General features: G+C 40.9%; 1 protein-coding gene across 10 annotated transcripts in view; it reads left to right on the top strand.

The window, feature by feature from the left end:
- The window catches only part of LAMA2 (laminin subunit alpha 2), a 453,343-nt gene that overhangs the window by 310,416 nt on the left and 115,568 nt on the right, over positions 1-27,359 (top strand). For 5 of the 10 annotated variants that reach the window (XM_083731000.1, XM_083731002.1, XM_083731004.1 and 2 more), the window contains 7 exons: positions 4,845-5,056; positions 9,097-9,203; positions 10,730-10,993; positions 12,834-13,014; positions 19,936-20,072; positions 23,104-23,340; positions 25,923-26,066. In XM_083731000.1, the coding sequence (XP_083587126.1) occupies positions 4,845-5,056; positions 9,097-9,203; positions 10,730-10,993; positions 12,834-13,014; positions 19,936-20,072; positions 23,104-23,340; positions 25,923-26,066 (1,282 nt within the window). The remainder of the gene's footprint in view (positions 1-4,844; positions 5,057-9,096; positions 9,204-10,729; positions 10,994-12,833; positions 13,015-19,935; positions 20,073-23,103; positions 23,341-25,922; positions 26,067-27,359) is intronic. The other 5 variants (XM_083731006.1, XM_083731007.1, XM_083731008.1 and 2 more) reach the window with 1 other exon arrangement.

Consider the following 27,359-nt stretch of genomic DNA (forward strand, 5'->3'; position numbering starts at 1 on the left):
AAAGTGCTCTAACTGTTCATCATTCTGACCTACATTCAATATTGCCATTCCTGAATGACATCACTGAAGACATTCCCCAATATGAAAGAAAACCCAGTCATTGGGTGGGGGGCGGGGGTTGTACTGAAAGTCTACGGCTCATTATTTCTAGTTAGAAAACCCAGGTTCTTTCATCCTCTGAACCTTAAAATGTGGAAGAACTGACATTTGGAAAGAAGAATACAGCTCATGTACTAAGCATACATGGCAAGCAGTCAGCAATTTGCAAAGCCTCAGGAGAATGTATGGCATGTGTAAAAGGAGTGGGGGAGGTTCTAAATGTAGAATGTTCCTTTCAATTAAAGACTTTTGAGATTGATCTTAGAAAATGCAGCCATTTAGCCATATGCTTCGTTAACATTAAAAGTCAAAGCAGAAGGCTCATAACAAATATCAAGCCCACACTTTCTTTGTACATTCATTTGGTGTTATATTTGGCTAAAAGCACCTGCCAAAAGAAGGCTTAGGCATTCACCCGCTTATCACTATGGCTGTTGCTGCTGAGTGCTATTTCTGTCTATCTTTTCCTGTCTCGCTGGCAAGTCATCACCCTCCTCTCAAACCTGAGGGCTGTGGAGTTAATGAATGCAAGAACAAATCAGCCGAAGAGTACTTCTGTGACAGTTTGTCAATGTAGGGGGTCACTGACAAGTCCCATAAGCAACAAGTAGTATTTCTTGAGTGGAGGGTAGTCCATAGATTAGCAACAAGGAAGGAATTTGAATAAGTGTGTCTGTTTTATTTGTCACAAGTTGCACAATAATGCACCGAGCCATTGGTTATGAAAACAACAACAACATGCCAGCATTTTGAAAGCTGTCTTTATATACTATCATATGTGAATGAGTAATAACTTCAGGAATTTGCATGGAATCCCATCTTTCTTTTTTAGCTTGGGGGCGCAGCTCTGAGTCATGTTGCTATTAAATTAACTGCTTTAAAATTACCCTGACGTCTTCTATTTTCAGTTTTGTCTTGCAGCAACCACCCATGATTTCTCACTCCTAGAGTTGGCAATAAATCTCCTTTTGTGTATTTAGAATGCTAGCAAATTAAGAATACTTTATAGGATTTTTGTTGTTATCAAGAACATTGTTCCATTTATTTATATGCAGATCAAGTTCTGGGCTGCATTTCTGTTTGTTTTGTTGGATTGGTCATTACCAAGTTCCTTTTTCATTTTTTGCATCGGCCCCCATTGCTAAAAAAAAAAAAAAACACTTGCCCATTCTGTACTTCTTTTGCTCTAATGTTCTAGCAGTCACTTTCTTTGCTGTTCCATTCCTTCTGCTTTCTCTTTTTTCATACATTTAGAATGCTTCTGCTTTCTAAGATAGCATCATCCCTTTCTTTAAATCTCTCAACTGTCCCTTTGTTGCTTTCAATTTTGTGCCCTAATCCTTGCTTTTGAGGCTCTCTGTCTCTCTGCCTTTGGCAAAATTCAATTCTTATCTCTCTCTTTATTTCCCATCTCACCATCTTCTCTCTCTCAACAAGCACATCTGAGGACTGAAGATGAGTTGGGCATTTGTGGGCCAACACGTGTTCAGCAAGAAAAGTGACCCTCAAATTCAGAGCCTCAAAGGAAAGGACTAAGCCTAGAGATTCATTCAGAAAGGAACAGACAGCAGTTGAGGGAGGGCGGAGACAAGCAGCAAGACATTTTGATAATGTTACCTTAGTAGTGAGTAAGAAGGGGGCATTCTGAAATAACCTACAAAGGGAGAGACAGAAGAAAATGGGGAATGAGAGTGACAGGAAACTAGAAGCAACATAATCTGATTGCTTCTATATTCATTACAAAGAGTTCAAAAACAACCTTTACAATGAGTCAAAAATGTCATTTGACTTTATGTTCCTTACTTAAAATAATAATAATAATAATTCAGGATTCATGAACCACTCGGAGAAGTGTACAGATACAGTTCTGTAGCTTTAGTTAAGCTGCAGGCTCCCCCAAAAAACTAAGTATGAAGAACACCCTTGGGCTAACAACTCTCCCTCCCAATTCCTACACAAATGACTGCTGTTCAGTTGTTTCAAAAATTGGCATGTATGTATACACAGTGTTAATGATTTTCTCTCATTCATACTGCTATTCTACAAGTTGTTCAGGTTGAATAGCATAATCTGATGCTCTGTGATTCCATCCATCCTGCAATTTGAATGGATGTACCCTAGGGAGAAAAAGGCTTATATGTGCCTGCCAGCTAGATGTGGAGGATATTACTCTAGTTTATAGCTACATCTAAGAGGGACAAGAATGTCCTCCCCCCCCCCCCAAAGCTTTTCCAACAATAATGATGCTGGCATCCAACTGTTTAGGGAGACAATGGAGGAGTGTGCCTTTGTGGGTGAGGTCTAGCTGTTGGAAGGTTACAGCGCCTGCTGTGGCTGTAGAGACCGATGAGGAAGAGACATGTTTGTTGCAGCTGAGACAGATTAAGGCACCCAGTTGTGCAGCTACAGATGAACCAAAGCATTTCTTCTCTCTGCGCTCCTCCCAGCGGTCAATTCTCCCCAGGTCACTGCTACGGATACATGACTTTATGGCCTGTCTCCAGGCACTGCAGTCGTCTGCAAGGGATTCTACATGGCGGGGTTGATGTTACCAGCCTGAATGTCATGTTTTAGACAATAATAATAATAATAATAATAATATCTGCATTTTTCTTCCTCTGTTGCTTTTCCTTATAGCCATTCGGCACTGTTGTTGTTGTGTTTAAAGATACGACTTCCCTGTTAATATAAGATATCAATGTTACACATGACTCGTTCCTCCTTTGTGCCGGTTCTCATGAGCACAGCCCATTGGATCAGAAGAGAGTAAGTGAAGTGGAAGAATTCCTTAAGGAAACATATGGAGCTATAAAGTAGACAACATTAAGGGTTTACCAGGAAATTCAGAGAAGGAAAAAGGAAGCAAAAGGGAGACAAAACAGGATTAGGGTCACTTCTCCCACCCTCCCCCCACCCTAGCAATCAGTGCTTTTGAAAGCTATTTGGGATTCATCACAAGACACATCAGTAGAATGCGGTTCCAGAACACTTGGAAAAGGCCAGGAGACCAAGGTTTATGTTAACTTTAATTAGCAGAGTCTGAAATGATGAGAATTGGGGCAGGGAGGGAGGGGAGTGATCAAAGTGGATTGTCATTAGTAGAAGGGTTATTTATGATTAGCACATCAGTAGTCACAAATCCTCTGGGTGTTCTTCTTATGACTGGCTTTGTACATTTCTGCTGGCATTATCCGATACAAGACAAAAGCTTAAATGAAAGAGGATGGGCAGAGCAAAAGAAATGAACCCTGATAAGCGAAGGCGAAAATTATTAGCAATTGAAGGAGCCATCTGTATTATCTCAGCATACTTGCAGAAATTGCATTGGACTGGCCATATGAGGCCCTTCGTTCTACAGGTTCCATGTAGTTCATGAACAGACTAGGCCTGCTTAGTCAAACCAAGGAAAACTAGCATCTAGTCTGCCATCCACTTACTTACGAGTTGCCAGCTCAGATGCTTTAGGGAATTTTAGAGAAAAGGCAAGTAAGAGGCAACATGATACAAGTTTATAAAATTATGCATGGAGAAAGGGGATAGTGAAAAGTTTTTATTGGTCTCTCATAACACTAGGTAAAAGTTAAATGTGCTTTCGAACTGCTAAATTGGCAGAAGCTGGGACAGAGCAACAGGAGCTCACCCCGTTGCGTGGATTCGAACCACCACCCTTCCAATCAGCAAGCCCAAGGGGCCCAGTGGTTTAGACCACAGCACCACCTGCGTCCCTCATAACACTAGAACTCGTGGACATCCGGTGAAGCTGAATGTTGGAAGAATCAGGACAGATAAAAGAAAGGACTTTTCCATGCAGCACATAGTTAAACTATGGAACTATGCTCCCACTGGACACATTGAAGGCCACCAACTTAGTTGGGTTTAAAAGGCTATTAGACAAATTCATGGAGGAGAGAGCTGTCAATGGCTACTAGCCATGATGTTTGGAGGCAGTAATGCTTCTGCATGACAGCTGCTGGAAACTGCAGCGGAGAAGAGTTCTCTTGTGGTCAGATCCTACTTGAGGGTTTCCCACAGGCATCTGGTTGGCCACTGTAAGCACAGGCTGATGAAGCAGAGGGGCAACAAAACCTCTATAATACAATTTCACCCAGTTTAACAACTATTTCTAAGGGTGCAGTCCTATGCTGAAGATCCACCACCTGGGGTGAAATCAAAGGTTTCTTGTGTTAGCATGTGTGCTCCCACCCCTTGTTATGCATACAGTTTATTTCATTGTCAATTTGCATGGGGTTTTTTTGTTTTCCTTTCTCAACCAGACCCTTTATGTTGCATGGCGGAGTATATCAGATTTGCTGGTTAGCTGGCACAGTTGAGTTTCTTTCTTGTATACTTGCACATGATGGGCTGTATCATAAAGGGTTCTCCACATGAATCTGATTTCCACTGGAGTGGTAACAGACAGGTTTCTTATTATGCTTTTTCTCATCTTCAGCCCCAGTGACCAGCTCCCGCCCCCTCCCTGCTCTTCTGCGGTCCCCCCTCCCTGAAATCTAATAACTGGTGGAGCTGGCAGGATTTCAGCTAGTAATGAATCTTCAGTGCTGTTAAGGAAACTGAAAAAAATGATGGGAATGGTGGGTGGGAAGGGAAACTCTGAGAAACACTTGAGAGAAAATAAAGCTGTCTTTAGTGATTCGTAAGGCAACAGAGCTGTAAACAATGTTATTTTTTTTAAAAAGCCAACAGGTCAATGTAAATACTTTAAGATGTTATGTCTGTCGCCCTAGGTGTGCAGAAGGATATTTTGGACAACCTTTAAAACCAGGGGGATCGTGCCAGCCTTGCCAGTGTAATGACAACCTCGACTTCTCCATTCCTGGCAGCTGTGACAGCTTGTCTGGAGCTTGTCTGATATGTAAGCCAGGTACAACAGGCCAATACTGTGAGAAGTGTGCTGATGGGTATTTCGGAGATGCTGTTGATGTAAAGAACTGTCAACGTAAGTCTTGGAATTCTGCTTCTCCTGTCAGAATGCATTCATTCCCTATGGGCATAGCGCATGACGGTCTGTCAAATAGGACATGCATTTATTTTCATGGTATTACGTACAGTGAGTGTCACATTATCCAAAATGCGGTTACTTCAGATTTCCTTACTTGCTATCTAGATTAAGGGTCTTTCTTTCTTTCTTTCTTTCTTTCTTTCTTTCTTTCTATTGTGGTTCTATCACTTGCGCACAGCATTTTACATATTAAAAGAGGGCAGGTGCCACCAGCACCCTTTTTTCATCTGAACTTCAGATTATACCAAGGGTGGAGAACTGGATCCAGTCCATTCACCCTGCCACACGTTTGATAAGTGAGCTGGTTTGACAGTTGGGTTGTCATGATGACGTTGTGGGACCCATTTTTACCCTTGCGGAAAATCAACTTTATGGGGGTGTCCTGTTGTCCCTGTTATGGCCTGTGATGCCTTCCTTCATCTCTGGACAGGGCTTGCTTCCTTACCAGTCTCGTTTTGAATTGCCTGCTATAGGAGAATAAAAACTAGGAACCCTGGAGAGGAACCGCAGAATTCTTCCCTGCCACTTCTGCTTTCCTAGGCCAGACTAAATGAGATGATGATAAACAAGGGTATGAAAATAACAGCACTGTGTTGAGCTTGCCCTCTTCATAAGATTGAATATAGCTAGCCTCATGTCATGACACCATTTGGCTAAGTGTTTCTCTCCCCTGTCAGCGGCAACCAATTATGTGGAGCAGGAGGAAGAAAATGCACATCACAATGATGATCTTGTCATAGGCACACAGGCACATGCAGCAGCCTTCTATTCTTCCCATTCTCCCCCTAGTCAAGCTGGCTACAGGTTTGGGATTTAGGAGAACCTTTCTTTTTACCTTGTAGCAGGTTGACACAAGGTTGCATTAAGCATATTGAGGAGGAAATGAAGGTAAAGGCTGCCCGTTTCTTGCCAACTCCTTTTGCATATTTCTTCTGCCCTTATGTCAGGCATCCTCAGACTCGGCCCTCCAGATGTTTTGGGACTACAACTCCCATCATTCCTAGCTACAGGACCAGTGGTCAGGGATGATGGGAACTGTAGTCCCAAAACAACTGGAGGGCCAAGTTTGGGGATGCCTGCCTTATGTTCAGTGTCTGTCACAGTGCGTGACTAATCAGAAGGATGTCACCACTGGTTTTAAAAAAGAGATTGTGCAATAGTACTGCTTTGTTGTTCCCATTGAGTGACTCATTTGGTGTAAAGGTAGGAGATATATTTCTTTTATTTATCTATGTATTTAATTTACAGCTGTACCTTGGAAGTCAAATGGAATCCATTCCATAAGTCCGCTCAACGTCCAAAATGTTTGGAAATCAAAGCACAGCTTCTGATTGGCTGCAGGAACCTCCTGCAGCCAATCAGAAACTGTGGAGGCCCTGTCAGATGTTCGGATTCCAAAGAACGTTCACAAATCAGAACACTCACTTCCAGGTTTGCGGCGTTCGGGAGCCAAAACATCTGAGTACCAAGGTATTCAGGATCCGAGGTACGACTGTATTTAGATTGAGGGTTCCCACCCTGGTCTGTGGACTACCAGTGGTCCACAAGCTTTATTCAGGTGGTTCACAGCAGGTCTGTGAAGAACACTTACCATTTGAGTTCTATAAAATTCTGGAGAATTCAAATTGTAATACAACGTAAGAAACAAAAGAAGCAATAGAAATATAATTAAAATAATACAGCATCTAGCACAACACATCACAATTCCTACAATAAGCAGAAAAAAATAATAAATCAGTGGTCTGCCAAAGCCATTAGCAGTTTTTGAGAGATCCATTGCAGGGGAGTTTGGGAATCGCTGATTTAGATAATTTCTTTACTGGTTTACAGTGAATCTTAAAATTTCAAGTACAACATTGCAAAGAACAGAACTTTGCAAATGAATATCAAATACAAAAGTGCAATAAATGTCCATGGTTTAAAGTAGCATAATTAAAATTTATCATATGTTCAGAACCGGAGCGGGAAAGCTGTTTTTTAAAAATTGTATTAAATTAAAGTAATTTGGCTTGATTTGTAATAATTTGGAAAATTAATTTGAAAAATTTTTGGAGGAAAATTGAAAAAACATATCCTTTTAAAAGGAACACTACAAGTAAAAAGCAAATACTGTACAAAAATATGATAGCAATTCCGTGTGTTAAGGCATTATTGGCTAAGCAAGATAACTGAGATGGAAGCTATGCTAACACTTCCTTCTGCAGTAGCATCTCCCAAAACACATTCTTAGCACCTCACCTTCACCCGTTCTCACCAACCATATTCATAACACAGTTAATCCCCAGCTGACCACTTGGCACAGAACATCTGATCTACAAAGAATCCCCTGGCAGCATTAAATATAATTTTCAACCAGCTCATCCATGGATCTCCAAGGCAATACAGTGTCATGCAAACATAGCCACTCCTTGTCTTCCATCTAGGTAGAGTCTTCTGTGGATCAATTCAGTCTCTTGCACTAATAAGATTTTCATAAGATTTCCCCACCACCACCACTTCTGCACATGTGGGATTTTTACAGGTTCCAATTTCAGCAGCTGCATTGGAGTTGATTAATAATTCATTGGTGTGGTGCCTCGTGACTTGCTCTTTAAGGCTGTCATTTAAAAAGCAGCAGATTTGAAAAATCAAACTATGAGCAGAATTGAAACTCCCATTGCTGTGCTTCTTTCCTTGAGGCATTGACATGGCTGAAACTTTGAACATGACAGAGACAGCTGTATAGGAGGCTCTGTGTGGAGCGAAAACATACAATATATACAAAAAAAACATTAAAATAGATAGCTTTTTAATGTATATTTACATTATTTGCTTTTTGTCATTAGCTGAGTTCATAGTAGAACTTCTCAGTATATTAATGTTCTTGTGCTTGCAGTTACCGCAAATTTATTTCTCCTCCTATTACGACTAGGCTTTCTTTTTTGCATATTTCTTGGGCAGGCTTCCATGAAGTTTGCCCTGAAGCTGTGAAATCAGAGGGACTGTGCCTATGCTTTGTTGCTTTCAATTTCTCCTTTTCATTAAAGAATCAACTTCGTGATTGAAAACTTGCAAAGCAAGAGTCTTGCTCTCAAAATACTGTGGTTTTCCCCCTCCCTTTCTCTTCTTTCCTGCTGGGGTCATTTACATTAGTCGATTCAATTGGCAGCTCAGTTTTGTCACCAGCCCTGTTATTCCTAAACATTATTTTTAAGAAACAAAAATGTAAAATGAAAGTATCAAACCAGTAGCCCAGATCTTTTTGTCCATTATTTCACAACTGGCTTTTAATTATGGAAACACCACAAGATTCATACAGCTGAAAGTTGCATGGTCTTCAAGGCAGATTAAAAAAAGAAAAGAAAGTAAAGCCCTAATGACTGTACATTCTGTATAATCTGAGGCACAGCTAAATGGTTTAGGGGGACTGTCTGGAGGGAGAGGCACCCACTACCCAGTAGGAAGTGGCCAAAGGAAATACTGGATGGATGTGCATTGAAACCCATGTGGTGTGTCCTTGGAGTAATCCACTGCAGGGATTACTGGGCCACAGCATTGCGTGGCTTTCCCAGGGGTGTAGTTATATTATTAAAATTCTCCTGTGATCAAAAGTCACATAATCTGGTACTAGAATTCCATTATCTGTGCAGGCAATGACTTTTTCATGTAGAATGTATAGCCTGGCATCTGCCATTAAATACAGAAGAAGCCAAGGGGGACCTAATCAGGATTGTGCACTCATGGCAAAGTTCTAGTTGCATGGTTCTGAGTCAATTAAAAATGGGAGAGGGCAGTGGCACTCATCTTTCTTTTGTGTGGTTAATTGTAGACCAAGAACAGAGTTACAGTGTGTGTGTGTGTGTGTGTGTGTGTGTGTGTGTGCGCGCGCGCGCGTACACACACACACACAATAAAAGTGGAGTTCATTTTGTGTCATGTACATATCATAGCGTGCCAGTATGCATTACATTATGACACCCTTTCTTATTTCTGTGTAGCTTGTCGTTGCCATCTCAATGGCTCATTTTCAGAGACTTGCAACTCTAAGACTGGGCAGTGTGACTGCAGATCCAACGTGGTGGGTCGTAGATGTGATGAGTGTAAGGTAAGCCATAAAAACTGATCCATCCTTATTGCTTTCCCTCCCCTTTCTATGTGTTGCGTATATTATAATGACTCTTTTTTGTTGTTGTTCAAATAAAATGTTGAGGGTGGTTTTGGGCTTAGAACTACGGATGCTAACTGCCTTTGATACGTTTCTCAGAATTTATTTCTAAGGCTTTCTGGAATCATTATTGGTGCTAATTGGAACATGTTGTTTGTGGTGCACAGAATCTATCCCCTTTTAAAATTTAAGTCAAACAAAATAAATGTACACCATGAATAGTTAATATCTTTTTATGTATATAAAGGAACATTGTAGTTCTTTGCAAAACAAACAATAAAAATTGACATAATATTTGACATGAAAAAAAGAAAGAAAGAAAATGGGCGGAACACCCCCTTTTTGCACTGTTGCATCATGATTCACATGTTTGTTTTTTTGAATTTTATAAACAAATTACAGACAGGTCTCTCAGAAAGAAAACATAAGGAACAACCCTCTTGGCTTCTAGAATTACCGTTCAGTGCAATTGTGGGCTCAATGTCCATTTGCTTTAGTTTTTTAAAAAAGAGGTTAGGTTGGTTATCTGTTTTCTGACCACTCATCTCACACCTTGATCACAATGATTATGTCTGTGTTTACAACAATAAAGCAAAACTCTGAAGCATTGGAAATGAACAATTTGAAATGAGTGAAACAGGTTGGCCCAATAAATGGTTAGGCTGTCCAAAAAAATAGGAAAGTGATTCTGTGCTGTGGTGATCTATGGAGCTTCAAAGGCTTCTCCTGAAAGATTATTTTACTTCTCTCCTGTGTGAATGTTTCATTAGAGCACTTTAACTTTCTATGGGGGAAATTACAATACGAAGCCATTAAGAGAACTAGAAAAAAAATGTCAACAGTAAAAAACTGGGATTTGAAAAGTAACATGATCATCTCAATAGCACTCTCAGGATAGAATTCCATTTTTAATGGCTTTTTAATCCAACAGAAGGAAACCAATTTTTGTCAGTTCTTTCTACCCACTGTCACCCTCTGTGCCTCTTCAGGAGGGTCCTCCAACCTTCTGAAACAGATTTTCAGGGGTGCAACGGGCTGCAGGGTGAGATGGAGTTGGTGGAAATTGCCTCTCCCTTACATTGGCAGAGATGACCACTGGGTCAAAAGTTCTTGCATGAGCGAAGGAGCACAATTGGATTCAACCCCCATTATGATCATGTTTGGCATTAGCTCATTTACTAGATACGGATGTGTTTACATTACTGGAGCATTATCGGTTGTAGTTTAGAGCAAAGCTTACTGGACTTTATAAGATGTGCATATGATAGTTTTAAGTATAAAACAAAAGGCCATTGAATTTATGTAATCTTTAGTTGGTTCAGTTTAATTCCATATGTACACTAAGAAAACCAAATTGTTTGGTGTACAAATATTTATAATAGACTTCTTGCTCTTTCTCTCTCTTCTAACCTTTTCTTGTACAACTTTGTTTTCTAACTTGTTTTCCCTCTCTTTCTCTTCAAAAGCCTGGTTATGTTTGGGTTCCAGAAAAGCAATTCTGTACACCATGTGGATGCAATCCTCTAGGATCCATGTCACTAAACTGTGATGTGTCAGGGAGATGTATCTGTAAATCAGGATTCACTGGTAAACGATGTGAGCTGAGCAGACAGGTGTATATGCAGAAGGAAAACCCATTACCGGCTCAGCAAATCAGAGCACCTCATCAGAGATGGGGCTACTCCAGTGCAAGTGGGTGCCCGAGAGGTGCTTTCAAACCTGCCTCTTTGGTAATCAAAAAGACCATGTACAGCATGCATTGCATTCTAGCATGTGTCTGTGTTGTGTTACACTAACAATGCAGTAGAAGCAAACCATTTAGAAAACAGTCAGTGTTCTCTCAACATCAAAACATTGTCTGGTACAATATGCGCTAGAGAATAAATCCCATTGAAATTCCTGGGATTTAGTTGAAGTTCAGGACCCATGCTATTGCAGTGTGATGCATCAGGCAATTGAGGTCATTAATGAGGGGGATATCTGAGAAAAAAATAAATTTTGAATGCTGACTTTTCAGATAAGTAAGAATCAAGTTACAAAGGAACTTGGATAATATTAGTAACCCACGTAACCTAAGTTATTGTGATTACTTGAATTCACCTAAAGTAATGTTCTCAGGTAACTCTCTATACGGAGTTACTTACAGTGGTACCAGTTAGTTGAATCCAGTGCATAGTAATTAACACGAAATGTATCACACTTACTAGATAATTCAACATTTCAGTAAGAAAATAGTTAACAAAGCATAATTTTATATGTGAAGTTGTAGTTCTCCTCACTGGTGCACTGCAGCCACTGACCCAACTTCTTAAGTTAATTGTAGGTTAAGCAGACAATTTTATCTAAAATGGAATTTGATTTTCTGCCTTTCCCCCTTATAAACAGGATTTACTTTTCCTATGAAACTGGTGATTTAGAGGGCGGGTGCTTGCTGGTTTAATTGCATGAGTTGAGGCATTCCTTTCTGTTCTTAGTGAGAGATACGATGCTATAGTACTAGTCATAATATACAGTGGTGAAATGGTGGATAAATTGCATGCTTATTGCTGTTACTTGGCTTTGCATGGGGAAGCAACTTCAGCCTCTGCGCCTGTAATCTGAGCAAGGCCCGCTGATGCCATGCTGAAGTAGGGATAACTGAAACTTATATATTGAACAGAACCTTGCTCTGAGGTACTTTCTGAACAGGCAGGGTTGGTGGACCAAGGACCTCTCGTTTAACTGGTAGACTTATGGGGCTGAATTTAGGCCAGGATTTTCCAATGGTTGAGCCCTACAAAATATTCCAAAGGCACAAATTGGGATTTGTGAGCATGCTTGGATCAATGATGTTGCACTAATAGTTGCTGCTAATACAGGTTCATGGTGATACAGGTTTAACAGAAAATCTTTGCCGTTCTATGCCATACAGCAGCATTGCAAGGAGGGACGTCGTCTGCGGAGAGGGGAAGAGAGGCATTTTCCTATCTCATTTTTAATGTGCACAGTTGGCCTCCACATCATCTAAAGGCCTCAGAGGCCACATAAGCTAAACTCTGCAAGGCAGAATAATGGCTGTATGTGTCCTATGGAAAAGTGATAGCCGCCACATTAAATCAAAAGCCCTGTGGTAGCCCAAATGAGGACTCTTCTGTTAGCTCATCCTTTGTTATTAGACACATCGGGAGTTCATATTAAAAGTTGCTTTTCCAAGGTGCTCCATTAGAGCAGAACCAAATTCAGAATTTAGAATGCTTGGTGTTACACTATACTGATTCCTTAATGAGGACCAATGAATCAGATTTCAAATTAACTTTGGAGCTTTCAGAGTTGTCTTTCTTTGTATTTCAGATGTTGGTAACTTATGCATTTCAGACTTCAAGTGTGAACTTAGGTAAATTGGACTACAAGGAGAGGTGCCAGATTTGAACCTTCCTATTTGTTTTAATCTCTTAGGACTTACTTAAACAAAGTGGCTCATTCACATCCATTGACCCTTCAAGAGTCAGTGCTTCTCACACACTTTTTTCCTTTAGCATGGCTTGCTATTTTTATTTCTGCTAAATGATTTCCCTCTGTCTACTGTGACAGCCTGGAACCTTTGGCGTACAGTCATCCAGAGGCTGTGTTCCTTGCAACTGTAATTCATTTGGATCCAAATCTTTTGACTGTGATGAGACTGGACAGTGCCATTGCCAGCCAGGTGTTGGAGGAAAGAAGTGTGACCGCTGTGCTCATGGATTTTATGGCTTTGAAGAAGGAGGATGCACCCGTAAGTATAGATCATCAACTTTCATTTAATAGATGGGGAGCTTTCCTTTTTATTATGTGTGTGAGGAGAAAGACTTCTTTCAGGCCCAGCACTACATCCGAGTTCATCACATTCTGTTTCTCTGGGATTTAACTCTAGGGATTTATTTATTTTTAATGCAAGTTAGTTTTTCTTTTATTTTTTTGTTTTAAAAAATTACATGTAGCAAAATGCTCATAGCTGGCATATCTTTTTTTTCCTAATGTCCATAAACCATCTGCAATGAAGAAAACACAAGCAAAGCAAGCATTATGCTCTAAAGATAAGGAGAATTACAAATGTCCAAGGTTAACGCCAAAATATGCACTTTGCATTTCTTTTAAAAACACACACACACCAGGATAGATTTATTCTAGTAACCAATTCTATCATGGCTTGTAAGAAGTGTTCTTCCTTAGAACCTATAAGGCCCATGCAAAATATCTTAATAGTGAATGCAGAGTGGGATAATCATACACGGAGAAGCAGTTTCTTAAATAATCTGATCCCAAGCCACACGTTTTGCATTTAGAAGGTTCCAGGTTCGATCCATGGCACCTTCAGATAGGACTGGGGAAAGGGTGCCGGCTGAAAATCTGGAGAGCCACTGCTCATCAGTTTTACTGGGCTAGGTGAACCAATGATATGGTTTGGCATAAAGTGATGTTCCTGTTGTACTATTTTCCCTTGCAATGTGTTATTTTTTTTACAAATGATAAGCATTTGACTTGGAGCTACCTAGAGATAAATGTAGCAACCCAGAGCTAGGTCAAACAAGTAGAATACAATGGGTGCAAAAGTCTAGCTTTACATACTGCATTTCAAACCAGCAGGTGTAGTCTAGTTGCATATCTCTTCTGTTTCCACATGACACATCAGAAGGTAAATGTGAGAGGAAAATATTCCTTACCAATTTCTGGGAGGTGCAAGTTAATCTATACAAAATGTACCACAGAAATGGAGCCTAAGCATTACCAGGTGAAACTGATGGAAATAATAAATTGTCAGCTTAAATGAAAAAATATAATGACATGAAAGTACCTCAGTTCTTTTAAACAATCCTGTCAGTAAAAAAAATAAAATTGCAACTAATTTCTATGTGGCACCTACTTTGTGTATTTGTGTTCATTGTGGAGCTCAATAAGAAAGAAAATAAAATGGCAGTTCATTCTCTCTTCCACATGGTTACCTCTCTCCACACACCATCTCTTGCTCTAAGTGCTTCACACTTCCCAAAGCACACTCTCTTACATTGTCCCTTAAGTCATTCATCTTCAACTGGTGGTGTAATGGAGTTGCAACTGTAAGGTGGTTTGTGCCAGCAGCCTCATGGTTCCTAATTTATTTGTTTGTTTATTAAAAAAACTTTAAGCAGCAAACCAAAATCTCAGAGGTAAGATTCTCTGTCACATGATAGACACATGTCTGAATTTGTCCACAGTTTCTGATCTGTTTGGGTCTTCCAAACAGAGAGCCAGTGTGGTGTAGTTGTTAAGAGCGGTGGACTCGTAATCTGGGGAACCGGGTTCACGTCTCTGCTCCTCCACATGCAGCTGCTGTGTGACCTTGGGCCAGTCACACTTCTGTGAAGTCTCTCAGCCCCACTCACCTCACAGAGTGTTTGTTGTGGGGGAGGAAGGGAAAGGAGAATGTTAGCCGCTTTGAGACTCCTTAAACGGAGTGAAAGGCGGGATATCAAATCCAAACTCTTCTTCTTCTTCTTCTTCTTCCAAGAAAGAAAATGGCCCAATAGCTACCTCGAGGGTGGAGAACCTGTGGCTCTCCAAATGTTGCTGGACTTCAACTCCCTTCAGCCTCTTGCCAGCATGGCCATTGGTCAGGGATAATGAGAATTCTAGCCTACAACATCAGGACGACCAAAGTTTCCCTGTCACTTGACTTCATGATGGCAAGTCAGAGAGACGGTGAGAGAGGGGGGATAATTAAAAGTGGTTCTCATCTTAAATGATGAGGTTAGAAATGGGTCATAGGTCTAGGAAGTCTGCAGTCCACTGAATTAGACTTTTTATTTGGTGAGCAGGAGCAAGGAGCATACAGATAACATCAAATCTGGGTTCCTTTACTTTTCCATTTATCTACTGGCAAAGCTAAAGTGACAGTGTTTCTGCCCTGTCCCCCACCCTTCCTTCCAGCAAGAAACTTTAGCCAAAGGCATCATTCTCCCAGTAGCTGACCTAGAAAACTGGGGAAAGATTCACAATGCAGAGAGAGCCTCCTCAAGTCCACAAATGTGAGCTTTCCTGTGTGCTACTGGATCTTTGTATGTTAATTTGTTCCCATTTAAAAAAAACACCCGGACTAAAACTTTTGTGCGTGTGGCAAAACTCCGTGTAACATTGCTTCCCTTGGGTCTGAAGCCATCTCTCAATAGGACACATTCATCCTCATGGGACCTGCAATATCAGTATGACCTATATGAGCAGCGAAAAGATTTCTCAGTCTAAGATACAATAGTCAATGGAGCAACTTCCATAGGGAAATTGTGGATGCACACAAGTTGCTGAATTGGGCAGAATTGCTGAAAAGGGTAACATTAAGCCTATCTGAGGAATGATTATTTCATCCTTAGTTTGAAGCATTCAAATGATGCAATTACACAGGTCAGCTTATATTCCTTAATAGTGTGTGATTGAGAGAAACCCTTCCCATTTAAGTCTTAATCTTTTTCTCTTTCCTCAGCAATTCATATGAGCTACTCTTCTTAAACTTAAAGCCAGAAACTCATACTCCTGCATTTTATGCAATAAAGTATTTACGGTATTCTTCCTGGCCTTCAGGCTCTTTACATTTGCACTACTCTGGATTGCCTGATCTATGTCATGGGTGTGTGATGATGCCCAGTCCTACTCACTCAGAAGAGTGTTGAATGGGACTTGCAAGGAAGTAGGCATAGGATATTAAATCAGATTATGGATCATTTGGCCCAGGATTATCTACTCTAGCATTCTGTCTCCAAGGTCTAAGACAACAAGGTATTTACCACCACGACCCTGCTTCCCACCACAAAAAAGAAAGCCTCTTCTTAACTAGAGATATCAGGAATTGAACCTGGAAATTCATCTATACGCTTGGATTGCAGTACTGAACTATATCCCTTACCTGTTCTGCTTAAGTGTAGCAGTGGCCTAAAGGATATTAAATGTGATTTCAATCCATTCGTCTATGAACTAGCAAAAAAGCAACATTCTGGGCAGATGAATATTTCCTAAAAGTTGTACAGATTGCATGCTGAACCACGGCTCTGTGCTATTGTGTTCCCTTACAAGAAGAGTCGATCTATAAAGACATGTTTATTGTTGTGTAAAAGTTTAAACATGTCAGCACTTGGTAAGGGTAAGAGGTCAACTTTTGGATTCACGGAAGAGAAAACTTGAAATGAAAAACAAATGGTAACTGTAGTCTTACGGCTCTTAGCACAAATGGGGATGGAACGAGAACACAGTGAATGATCTTTGTGATTTGTCATTTTTTGCAGCAGTTGCAGGTTTGGAAAGCTGTTTTCTTTTTTGAAAACTTTCTGCAACTGATACCTGATTTATTCCAGAATGTCTAGCTCTGGCTCCTTCATCCTAAAATGTTGCATTTTCAATCATACATGGTGGAAATGAATGATGTACTAATTTGTGTTTACATTTTCACCATAAATTTTGCTCTAGCACACACACATGCATGAGATATCAATGTCACACAAATGAGATGTCAGTGTGGCAGATGCAATGGATTAAAATTGTAGGAGGGCACTTACAGAGCCCCACATCTCTTTGGGGTTTCCCATTCTCTTTAGTGGTTGTATGCACTCTGGGTTACTCTGATGAAGACCCTGAAATGAAATTCCTGGATTTAGCTAGTGTTTAATTTGAGACACAAATCAGCACATCATAACCACTTTAAAACCAGCAACTCAAAAGAATTCTATTTTACAGGAGGGGAATGGGAAAACCCAGAAGACTTTCTGAGTAAAAGAAAAGTCATTTAATCTTCTTAGCTTTTTTTGCTCTGGAAAAAAAAAGTTGAATAATTATATAGTATCATAAGTACACAGGGACGCGAGTGGTGCTGTGGGTAAAACCTCAGTGCCTAGGACTTGCCGATTACATGGTCGGCGGTTCGAATCCCCGCGGCGGGGTGAGCTCCTATCGTTCGGTCCCAGCTCCTGCCCACCTAGCAGTTCGAAAGCACCCCCAATTGCAAGTAGATAAATAGGTACCGCTTTATAGTGGGAAGGTAAACGGCATTTCTGTGTGCTGCGCTGGTGCTGGCTCGCCAGAGCAGCTTCGTCACGCTGGCCACGTGACCTGGAAGTGTCTCTGGACAGCGCTGGCCCCCGGCCTCTTTAGTGAGATGGGCGCACAACCCTAGAGTCGGACACGACTGGCCCATACGGGCAGCGGTACCTTTCCCTTTATCTATCATAAGTACAGGGACAAATGGTGAATATGAGTTCCACAGAAAAAAGAAATTGGCCTTGATCCAGAAATGTTCTTGTACATTGATGGGCTGAATGCTTGCTGGTGTACACAAGGATTATCTTCCCTTCCTCTGTCAAGCAGATGGACACTGCTGTCAGTTTTGTGAGAGGAGAATCATAGAATCGCAGAGTTGGAAGGGACTCTAAGGGTCATCCAGTTCAACCCCCTGCATTGCTGGAATCTCAACTAAATCATACATGACAGATGGTCATCCAACCTCTGCTTAAAAGGCTCCAAGGAAAGAGAGTCCACCACCTCTCGTGGGAGTCCGTTCTACAGTCTAGCATCTCTTAGCTACATAAATTGCTTCATTTCCACTACATCAGCCATTTTAACAAGGGAAGAACCCCCTTATGGGACTGGTGCCATTACATCTCTGAAATGAAATATGATAGAAAGAAATGTCATTTGGCATAATAAATCTGGCAGATATATAGCAAAACAGGGGGGAAACAGAGTATTGACATTTGAAGACCAAAGATGTGCAAGAGATATAAAGAAAGTCTGTTTCTACTTTTAATGAGTTCTGGAATTTCATTTTCTAGTACATTGTAGGGGGCAGGGGAAAGAACAGCATAATGGCTTACCAGTTAATCTTTTTAATTAAAGACAATGATACTGATGTCTGAAAACCCTGAGATAAGCCAAATGCCTTCAGACTGCTTAAGAATATTCCAAAGAGATACACAAACTTCCATTAATTCTATGGTACTTCAAAACTGCATCCAGCAAGCAACTCTCCATTCAGAGAGAAGACAGCATGATATGAGGGTGCACTATACTATTAGATTTTCAAAGCCAGCCGGGTCTCTAGTTGATTCATGGTTGAGACCCTGTATCTAAATGAGATGGGGAATCTTGATTGGAATTCTTGCCTCTCTCTTTTTTAAAAAAAAAAATTAATGCAGCCAAGAATAAGTGGGGGGTTTAGATAGTCACTAGGGAGCTTCTTTTCTTCATACCATTTTTACAGTATGAATATTGCCTCCCCCCAAATGGATACTTGCTTCATTAGGCAAAGCTTATGAGCAGGACAAAAGTTAAATAGAATGACCCCATTCTAGCAAGCCACTTCCATCATTCCAGCACCAAATAAGTTACCTTAGCACAGGTGGGCACCCTATGGGTCTCAGAGGCCCTCAGTGCAGCCCACTATAGGTGTCCAAGAAACCCACCATATTTCAATGTTTGCTACCTGCCACGTGGTTTTATTTTTACTACAGATGTGTTTGCTGCCCCAGGCTCCTTTGGAGAGGAACTATGGGGTATATAAATTGAATGAATGAATGAATGAATGAATGAATTCATGCGAAGGAGGATACACAGTTATGTCTGTGCACCATGTTTTTCATGTAAATCACACTGCCATCAAAAAAATATTGGCAGACAAGGGAGTGCAGTTGTATTGGGAAGGGTGATATACATGTTTTGCTCCCCATGTAAATCACAATGGAGAGGGTGGGAGTGTGGGCTCCAGTCACATCCACTGGCATATGGCCCTTGACTGACCACTTACCACCACACTTGGCTCTCAGAAGTAAAAATGTTTCCTCAGTCCTGATAGCATTTATCTAAAATTGTGTTTCATACTCTATATTTCAGTCATTAGAAGAAAAGAGACTGAGGCATAGCTAGAGCCCCAAGAGTATGCTGGCAATGTGTTGCCTCATGTGGCTGATAGATGTCGCAAGTGATGTCTCTGTAAAGTCTCAGGCAGGCATTTCATGATGTGGGCACATATACATAGTTCATGGTTGGAACTCTACCGCTTTTGTTTTTATTATTTCTACAGTGGTGCCCCGCAAGACGAATGCCTCACAAAACGAAAAACGCGCAAGACGAAAGGGTTTTTCGTTTTTTGCGTCGCTTCGCTAGACAAATTTCCCTATGGGCTTGCTTCGCAAGACGAAACGTCTTGCGAGTTCTTGCGAGTTTTTTTCCTTTTTCTTAAAGCCGCTAAGCCGTTAATAGCCGCTAAGCTGCTAATAGCTGCTAAGCCACTAAGCCGCTAATAGCCGTGCTTCGCAAGACGAAAAAACCGCAAGACGAAGAGACTTGCGGAACGGATTAATTTCGTCTTGCGAGGCACCACTGTATATCAGACTCAACTGGGTACATGACTTTGGCTCAGTTTTCATCTCTCCAGTCCATAGTTAGATGCACCCACCACAGATAAATGATTATTACTATTAATTCATTTCTGGACTAGTCTTTACACATAACACACAGCCATAAAACACGATAGAGTTGATGATCAAAACAATTATCCATCAAACAATAAAACGAAACATCACAGTACAGTATAAAAACCTAAGATTTTGGACAACTGACATTATGATGACAGAATTTGCTTTCTTCAGATATTTTAAGCAATGTGCTTCGTGTTTTCTTTCTCTTCATCTTCCCCATGAAGGTTGTGAGTGTGCCCATCTTGGTAATAATTGTGATCCACACACTGGCCGTTGCATTTGCCCTCCCAATACTGTAGGACAGAGGTGTGATAAATGTGCACCAAATCACTGGGGTCATGACATTATCAGCGGGTGCAAGGTGAGTGAACCTGTATTTTATCTCTGTGTGTTTCTTTGCTTTCCATGTGGTAAACTACTAGTCTTTGGAACCAAAAACACAGTGGGAGTTTTCTAAAGAATCATAGAACTGAAGTTCTCTTTTGTGAGCATTGGCATTGGCCCAGATGACAGGATGTGCTATATTTGAATTGGAGCTGCATCTTTCAGAAGACAAAGTGTTCAAACTCCACATGTACCTTATTTCAGCTGTTGTGTACTGAAGTCAGAAGGACAGTCTGTCCAAATTTGGATATAATTTTATCCCTTTTCACAAAACAAAGGCGAAGTGAGCCTAAGGATAACTCAGATGGCTTTGTATTGTGTCTGACAAAGCTTTCTTTGTTCCAAGCGCAATTTTAATAGAATTCTGAGTGTCATTCAAGGATACCAGTCTTCATGAGCAGTATTAGAACTGCAGCTGGTATTACATTGTCCCAATTAAAAACTGAAGCCAAAGATACAATAGAGGTCCTATCTGAGTTACAAGATCAATTGTGGATCTCCTAAATAATATTTCATTTGGTACTCAACCCAACTTACCTATGAGGATAGATTGGAATCGTCTCCATGTATACTACCCTGAGCTCTGTGAAAGAAGATTGATGCAAATGTGATAAAATAAAATAAAATGAAGGATCCATGGTACTACCATGTGTAGGCCCTAGGATCTGTCTAAGCCTTTTATCATTGACTTGACTATGGATTTGTTGACACTTCTGCTTGCCCCATACCTAGAAAGCATGGTTTTCCACTTGCCCCACGCTTCCTAGGCATGGATCCAAACGGTTTTCTGTTTGCCCCACTGCTCTCCACGAGAAAACCCGCTCTTCACTGAATCATACCAAACGTCAATCCACAGGGAAACTGATTGACGTTTGCTCTGATTCAGCAGTAAAGATCAAGTTTTCCTGAGGGAAAGTCGTGGGACAAGCAGAAGTCTGGATGAGCCTTGTGGAAAGTATTTTCTTTTGTCTTTCTTGAGCCAACTTGTAGTCTGGTGAATACCATGACGGCTTTGGATGTGATTCACCTCCTACCTCTGCCATAGGTTCACTGTGTGACCTCAGGCAAGTTAGTTTCTCTCACTTCCAGGTCCCTCTCATTATGTAAGAATCAAAATTACCGTCTCTTAGAGATATATTGGAAATGGACATTATAAAGACTAAAACCACCACATATCAAGCGTGTGTACAAATGATCATTAATAGGAACATAAAGAGGCCTAACTTAGCATTGTGGTAGTTTCTTTCAGTGTAGGCAAGCAATCAAATGCCACAGTGCTCTCTCTTAAAAGGCTGTTTTTCATCGCCATTCAAACCAGTTAACTAATGCAGAATAATTTATTTTCTTTTTGAGCTGTAAAGCTCCTCTCACAAAACCTCTGCCTTTCTTCACCACACAGATCACCAGGCTTCTGCAAACCAGCTTAATAGGGGTTGAGGACCTCTGTTTCAGCTCTGGGATCTCTTCTATCTATCCTCGCCTTGTCTATTATATGAGTGCATTAGTATGGCAGCTGCCACAGCACTCTCTAAATTAATAATGATATGTCAGCCAAGTCTTCCCTTTTAGCGCATGGCAACTAATTTCTCTAAGGCAAGGTGCGATTGCCCCCTCTCCACTTGAGCTTTTAGTGGAGCTGATTTCAGAGCCCATCATAACTCACTGGCAGGGGAAGATTGCATGAAGCTTCCTCCTTGCAAAACAAACATTACATTTGATTGTAATTTACTCTGCATATGGTGAACAATTTGCCCAGTAGGCATTATCCTCTGGCATCACTTACTGTGCAGGCTTCCTGCTCCAAATACGCTTTAATTCTTAGACTACACAGAAGCCTGCCAGGCAATTCTTAACTGTTAGTGGTCCCAGATACATACAATCCAGAATTTGGCTGCCATATATACTGAGCGAAATAGAGGTTTGAAACACATCTTATGATTTCAACTTGAGGTGTTGCCAATTATCTCTCTGATGGGGTTTCAGTGTGAATCATAACCTACTGCATTTCTAGCAACTTTTTTCAAAGCCTTCCAGCTCTACTTTTTCATCTTTAACAAGAGTGCCCATGGCTGCTGTTGTACTCTTGCCTGTTAATATAAGCCACAATTCTTGATACAACATTCCTCGTGTGCATGTGTCCAAACAGAATATATTTCTGCTAGTGCCACAACGGCACCAGTGAGCATTTTCTAGTGTATATTGGTTGGGTAATATACGTTTTAATTTACTGACTCTGTAAATTTTTATCCCTCCTAGTTTCCATTCATAAAAGAATTTTACAGTTGCAAACTATAGTAATAACAAATGTGAGCAAACCAAACCTTAAAGTAACAAACTGCTGTTTTAAGTTAATCTAAGGTATCCAAATTTAGGATCAGCTCTGAGGTGATTAGTATCATTATTGTAGATTTGAAATGTAAGTTCAATACAGAATTAACATTGTGATCCTTACTCCCAAATGCCTTTTCAACTTCTCTGCAAACTGGACAAAGATTCCAGGACAGAAGGTATCCTTTCTGGGTTTGCAAAAGTTGTTTCTTTGATTTGATTGAAGACTTTCTCCAAAACAAAGAGCTCCAAAACATTGTGCAAGCATTGATTCACTAGTGGAATTTATCAGACCTTAGTTTTCATGCAGGCTTTGTGATCCTGTGAGGTTTATTTTAGCACCCTACCACGTTTGTTTGTTTGTTTGTTTGTTTGTTTGTTTGTTTGTTTGTTTAAAAATTCACCAGCTGTCTTTTGAGTCAAACAAACCCCACCCCCATACCAATCCATGTACTTTAAAAAAATGTCCTTCAAGTGACAAAATACCTAAGAAATGAATCCAATATGTGTGGACTCTTTACCTGCACAAAATAGTTGCCTAGCCTATTGATGTAAATATGTTGACAATTGGCAATAGTTTCAGTTGTTCTTGTGGGAGTTGTTTTTTCTTCAGTTAAAGATGAAAGTCTTCAACATAGAATCCTTAAATGTGCTTATGGAACATCTCCTCTTCTCTTTAGGCTTGTGACTGCAGTCCAACTGGATCTCTCAGTTTCCAGTGCAACCCTGACACTGGCTGCTGTTTTTGCCGCCCAGAATTCTCTGGGGATAAATGCACTGAATGCAGGCTGGGATATCGCAATTACCCACAGTGCATTGCCTGTGAATGCCTGGCAGCAGGGACTGAGCCACACACTTGTGATTCAGAAATGGAAAAATGTTCATGTTCTGATCATACAGGACAATGCACCTGCAAGGTAAGAGAAGAAATATTAGTCACCAAATATTTTCTCTTCGTCTCTCAGTGTTCTCCATTATAGCATCTTTCATTTGGCTCAAGTTGGTAGACAGCTGTTGATTAAATAATAGTGAGTGTCTTCCACTAGGTCACACACTCACAGCCTGAATCCCTCAGCAGTAAGCCTCATTTATTTCAGTGTTTTTTAATTCCAAGTAAATAGGCATAAAGTGTGCAGCCTTTTTAACACTTGTGTTTGATGAACTTGAGTGCACATGATTAGAACAAGGCTGCTTTTCTTGACTTGCTGCATGGTTTCCAGCAAGAACAGGCCATCGGTTATCCTGAAACAGCCGGTCCTGAACTCCATTTTTTGTGCTATACATTCAAGGGATGAAGGAAGCAAGACAGAAATCCCTGATCTATCTACGTCAGGCATAGGCAAACTCAGCCCTCTAGATGTTTTGGGACTACAATTCCCATCATCCCTGACCACTGGTCCTGTTAGCTAGGGATGATGGAAGTTGTAGTCCCAAAACATCTGGAGGGCCAAGTTTGCCTATGCCTGATCTAGGTTTCTTGGTCTACCTTTCTCTCATCCTTCAATAATTGACCAGTAGTGGGGCTGTTATATCTGGTGACTAGAGTTCATAGCTCCTTAGTTGTTGGCCTCCCTGGCCTCATGGGATCTACCTGCCCCTGTCCCAAAGCAAGAGTCCATTCCACATTTCTTTCCCCTAGGAGCCAGTGGGATAAACAGACCCCCACCAAGTGCAGGAATGGAATAATGTACAGAAAAGTTGGCACTGAGGTGGGATAGCTGAGAATTGGCCACTAGAGATTGGCTTGCTCTCCTAAGATCACTTCAAATTAACTACTTGGAGAAAGATTTAGGAAGCTGCAGGAGAGAGAGAAAATAAGTGGACTTCTCCCCACCTCTGGGGAAACCCACAGTTCTTCTCTAGTTTGGATTTCAGACTGAACAGGAGAAAAAAATGGGGGGGGGGGAGCTTGTAAAGGATCACTAATCTTCGAGGCCAGTTTAAATGAGCCTTTAAAATTATTTTCCAAGCCTGGCTCTGGAGAGCTTTGCTAGGCATCTTTAGTGATCACCGGCAGTGGTGCAACACACAGACGTCCTGTTCAGACTGACAGCATGCACAGAATGTGGCACATACACTTGCCCCTATCCAAATTAGTCATGCTTCAAGCGTCAAAACATTAACAGGTCAAATTAGCTTTGACTATTTTATTCCCATTGAACCAGGGGCATTGAGTTACAGGGGTCACCAACCTTTTTGGTGCAATGGGCATACATTTAGAATTTTGAAAGAGAGAAGTGGGTGCCATTCTCTCTGTGTGGCACTGAGAGCTCAGCATTTGTAGCAGCTACAGTGTTGGACGTTGTAATGAAAATTGCCCTTAAAGCACATGGGAATTCCAACTTTGTGTAGCTGTTGTTGTTGTAGGATAATGAACCTGAGATGATAGCATCTTGACTTGCACTGGATCAATAGGCTGCAAAATCATCTTAAATCCAAGTTCATTGTCTTAATTGACTTGTATATGGTGCCCTGAGGTTTGCACTTTTAATCAACAATGTATAGAATTAACATCATACCCACTAAAATGAATTGTGCATGCATGCATACGTGCGCATGCACACACACACATTTGCCAGAACAATTTCTCATGGATTGTGGAAAACTTTAATACTTTAATACTTTTCTTCAACATGGTCAGCCTGTGTTAAAACACTGCCGGAATATATGCACAATTGTTTCTCATTCTTAAGGCACAATTCATTGACTGTTTGTTTACTTTTAGCCTCATTGGCTTTAATGTAACTACCCCATTTTAAATGATCATTACGTTGCCCTATTTATTTATATGGTTAAATGATGTGTAAAAACAGTTAAAGAAGAACATAAGAGCAGCCCTGCTTGATCAAACCAAAAGTCCATCTAGTCTAGAATCCTATTTGCCACTGTACCCAACTATATATTTCTGAAAAGCCCACAAGCAGAGTTTGAAGGCAAAATACTTGCGTTGTTATGCCTACCTGGAAGCAGCACATTGGTTGTAGCTCATGGTTTGTCTGAAGTGAGACAAGCCACCAGCCTGCGACCAGATGACATGCTAAGGCAAACCATGGCTTAGTAGCAGTAGAACCAGGAGATGAGTGTGGTGCCTACAATCTCCTGTCTGGAAACTTGCACATTTGGGTGTTTTGCACTGAGCTGCAATTGACAGCATGAACCAGATCTGTGTATCCCTGTGATGAGCCTTGCTGGATATTAACTTGTTCTGGAGCTGAACCATTATGATCTAGAACTCAGTTCTCATGCTTCCCAGTGATGCATGTTTAAATACAGGATAGCAGGCAAGTAAGTTTCTGAAGTTTTGTACAATTGCAATGTATTCTGCAGACGTCAGCGTGTTTATCTCCAGGTCGTCATACTACCGTTTGTCCAAGTCAATATATATCTTAAAGAATCTAACTGTGATAACTACTTGCTGTAAGACCCACACAGTGTGTGAGTGTTTTGATGTGTGAAAATGAGCTGTTGTCTCTAAAGTGTTTCCCTCTTTCTACAATAGGTTAATGTGGAGGGTGTCTACTGTGACAGGTGCAAACCTGGCAGGTTTGGACTCTCTGCCAGAAACCCACTTGGCTGCAGCAGCTGCTACTGTTTTGGCTTGACATCACAGTGCAGCGAAGCAAAGGGGCTGGTCCGCATGTGGGTGAGTAAGGCGCTGCTGAGCCATGTAATGCAATAATGTTGTTTCCTGCTGGTGTCTTTTAGTCCAAGACAGAGATGGAACTAGAAAGTGTAGGAAAACATTTAAGCAGTGTTTTTCATTGTGCACTTATGAGAAATGGGTAGAAGGCCATGTTCCAGTAGGCAATCAGGGTCAAAACATTCACAGTAGGTGTCAGGCCTCAGAGCAAAGCTATTAAAACCCTGAAGAAAGGTGATGTAATCAACCAAGGGAAATGGTTCCATGAGAAAACGTAGCACTTCAGAGCTTTGTTTTTCAAATGCAAAGCTCTGAGGAAAATCAGAGGTTTTCATTTCTACCCAGAATAATGGATTGCTAATATATTCCATTAATGGGGGGGGGGGGAACCTTGCAGTTTAATAAGTTCCAGGGTTTTCCATGTCCACTTAAGCTCCAAAATATCAGGAAATTAAAACAAGTAAGAAACTTACCTTTAGCAGACATGTTCTTTAAGCAATATTGATATGGTATGGCATCCTATCTTGTACTTAGTTTCAGCTCCACCACTACCTTGGAGATGGATGGCTGTCAGTGGTAGAGTGGTAGCTGCAAATCCTACAGAAAGAAGCACTGTTTCTCTTTAGGCATCGTTTGATCGTGTGTTTTAAAAGTCAGGCTGTGTTTGCAAAGGAAGCAGGGTTTGCACCCGGGAGCTCAAAGTGGAACAAATCTCAGCAGGGCTTGCATCGGGTGCCAAATTTCTAAGTAATGCTATCACCTAGCCAGTTATTATCTTCTGGCACTTGTATATATTATACATTTTGTCTTGTTTGTGTCCTTGAATATAACATTTTCTACCAGCCTCCCCCAACTTCTTGCCCTGCAAATATTTTGGGCTGCAACTCCCATCAGCTGCAGCCAGCACTGCCAAATAATTTTGAAAACCCCTTCTAGTACTTTAGGTGTTGACATACCTTCTTCAGTGGGATGTCCCTTGTGATAAAAATGTAGAAAGATTTCCTGTCTTAGGAACCGGCAAGTTTCTTCTGCTTTTAAGGCTGATTTCAGTATTAAGAAATATTTGCCAGTGCTTTGACAAAATGTATAATTTGCACAAGAAGGGAATAATTGGCTACTTAGAAGGATTTTGGGGCACTGTCTCATAACGCATGTCAATCAACAGTGTGATTCTGTGACTTCAAAAAAAGAGCATTAAATTGTCATCACTGAACCAATGTATCCAAAACAAAGGCACTTCCCCACTCACTGTAGCACTTAGTGAAAAGATGGGAGAAAAGAGAGAACAAATAGTGT

The sequence above is a fragment of the Podarcis gaigeae genome (genome assembly GCF_964106915.1).
Source record: "Podarcis gaigeae genome assembly, chromosome: 3".
NCBI classification, from domain to species: Eukaryota; Metazoa; Chordata; class Lepidosauria; order Squamata; family Lacertidae; genus Podarcis; species Podarcis gaigeae.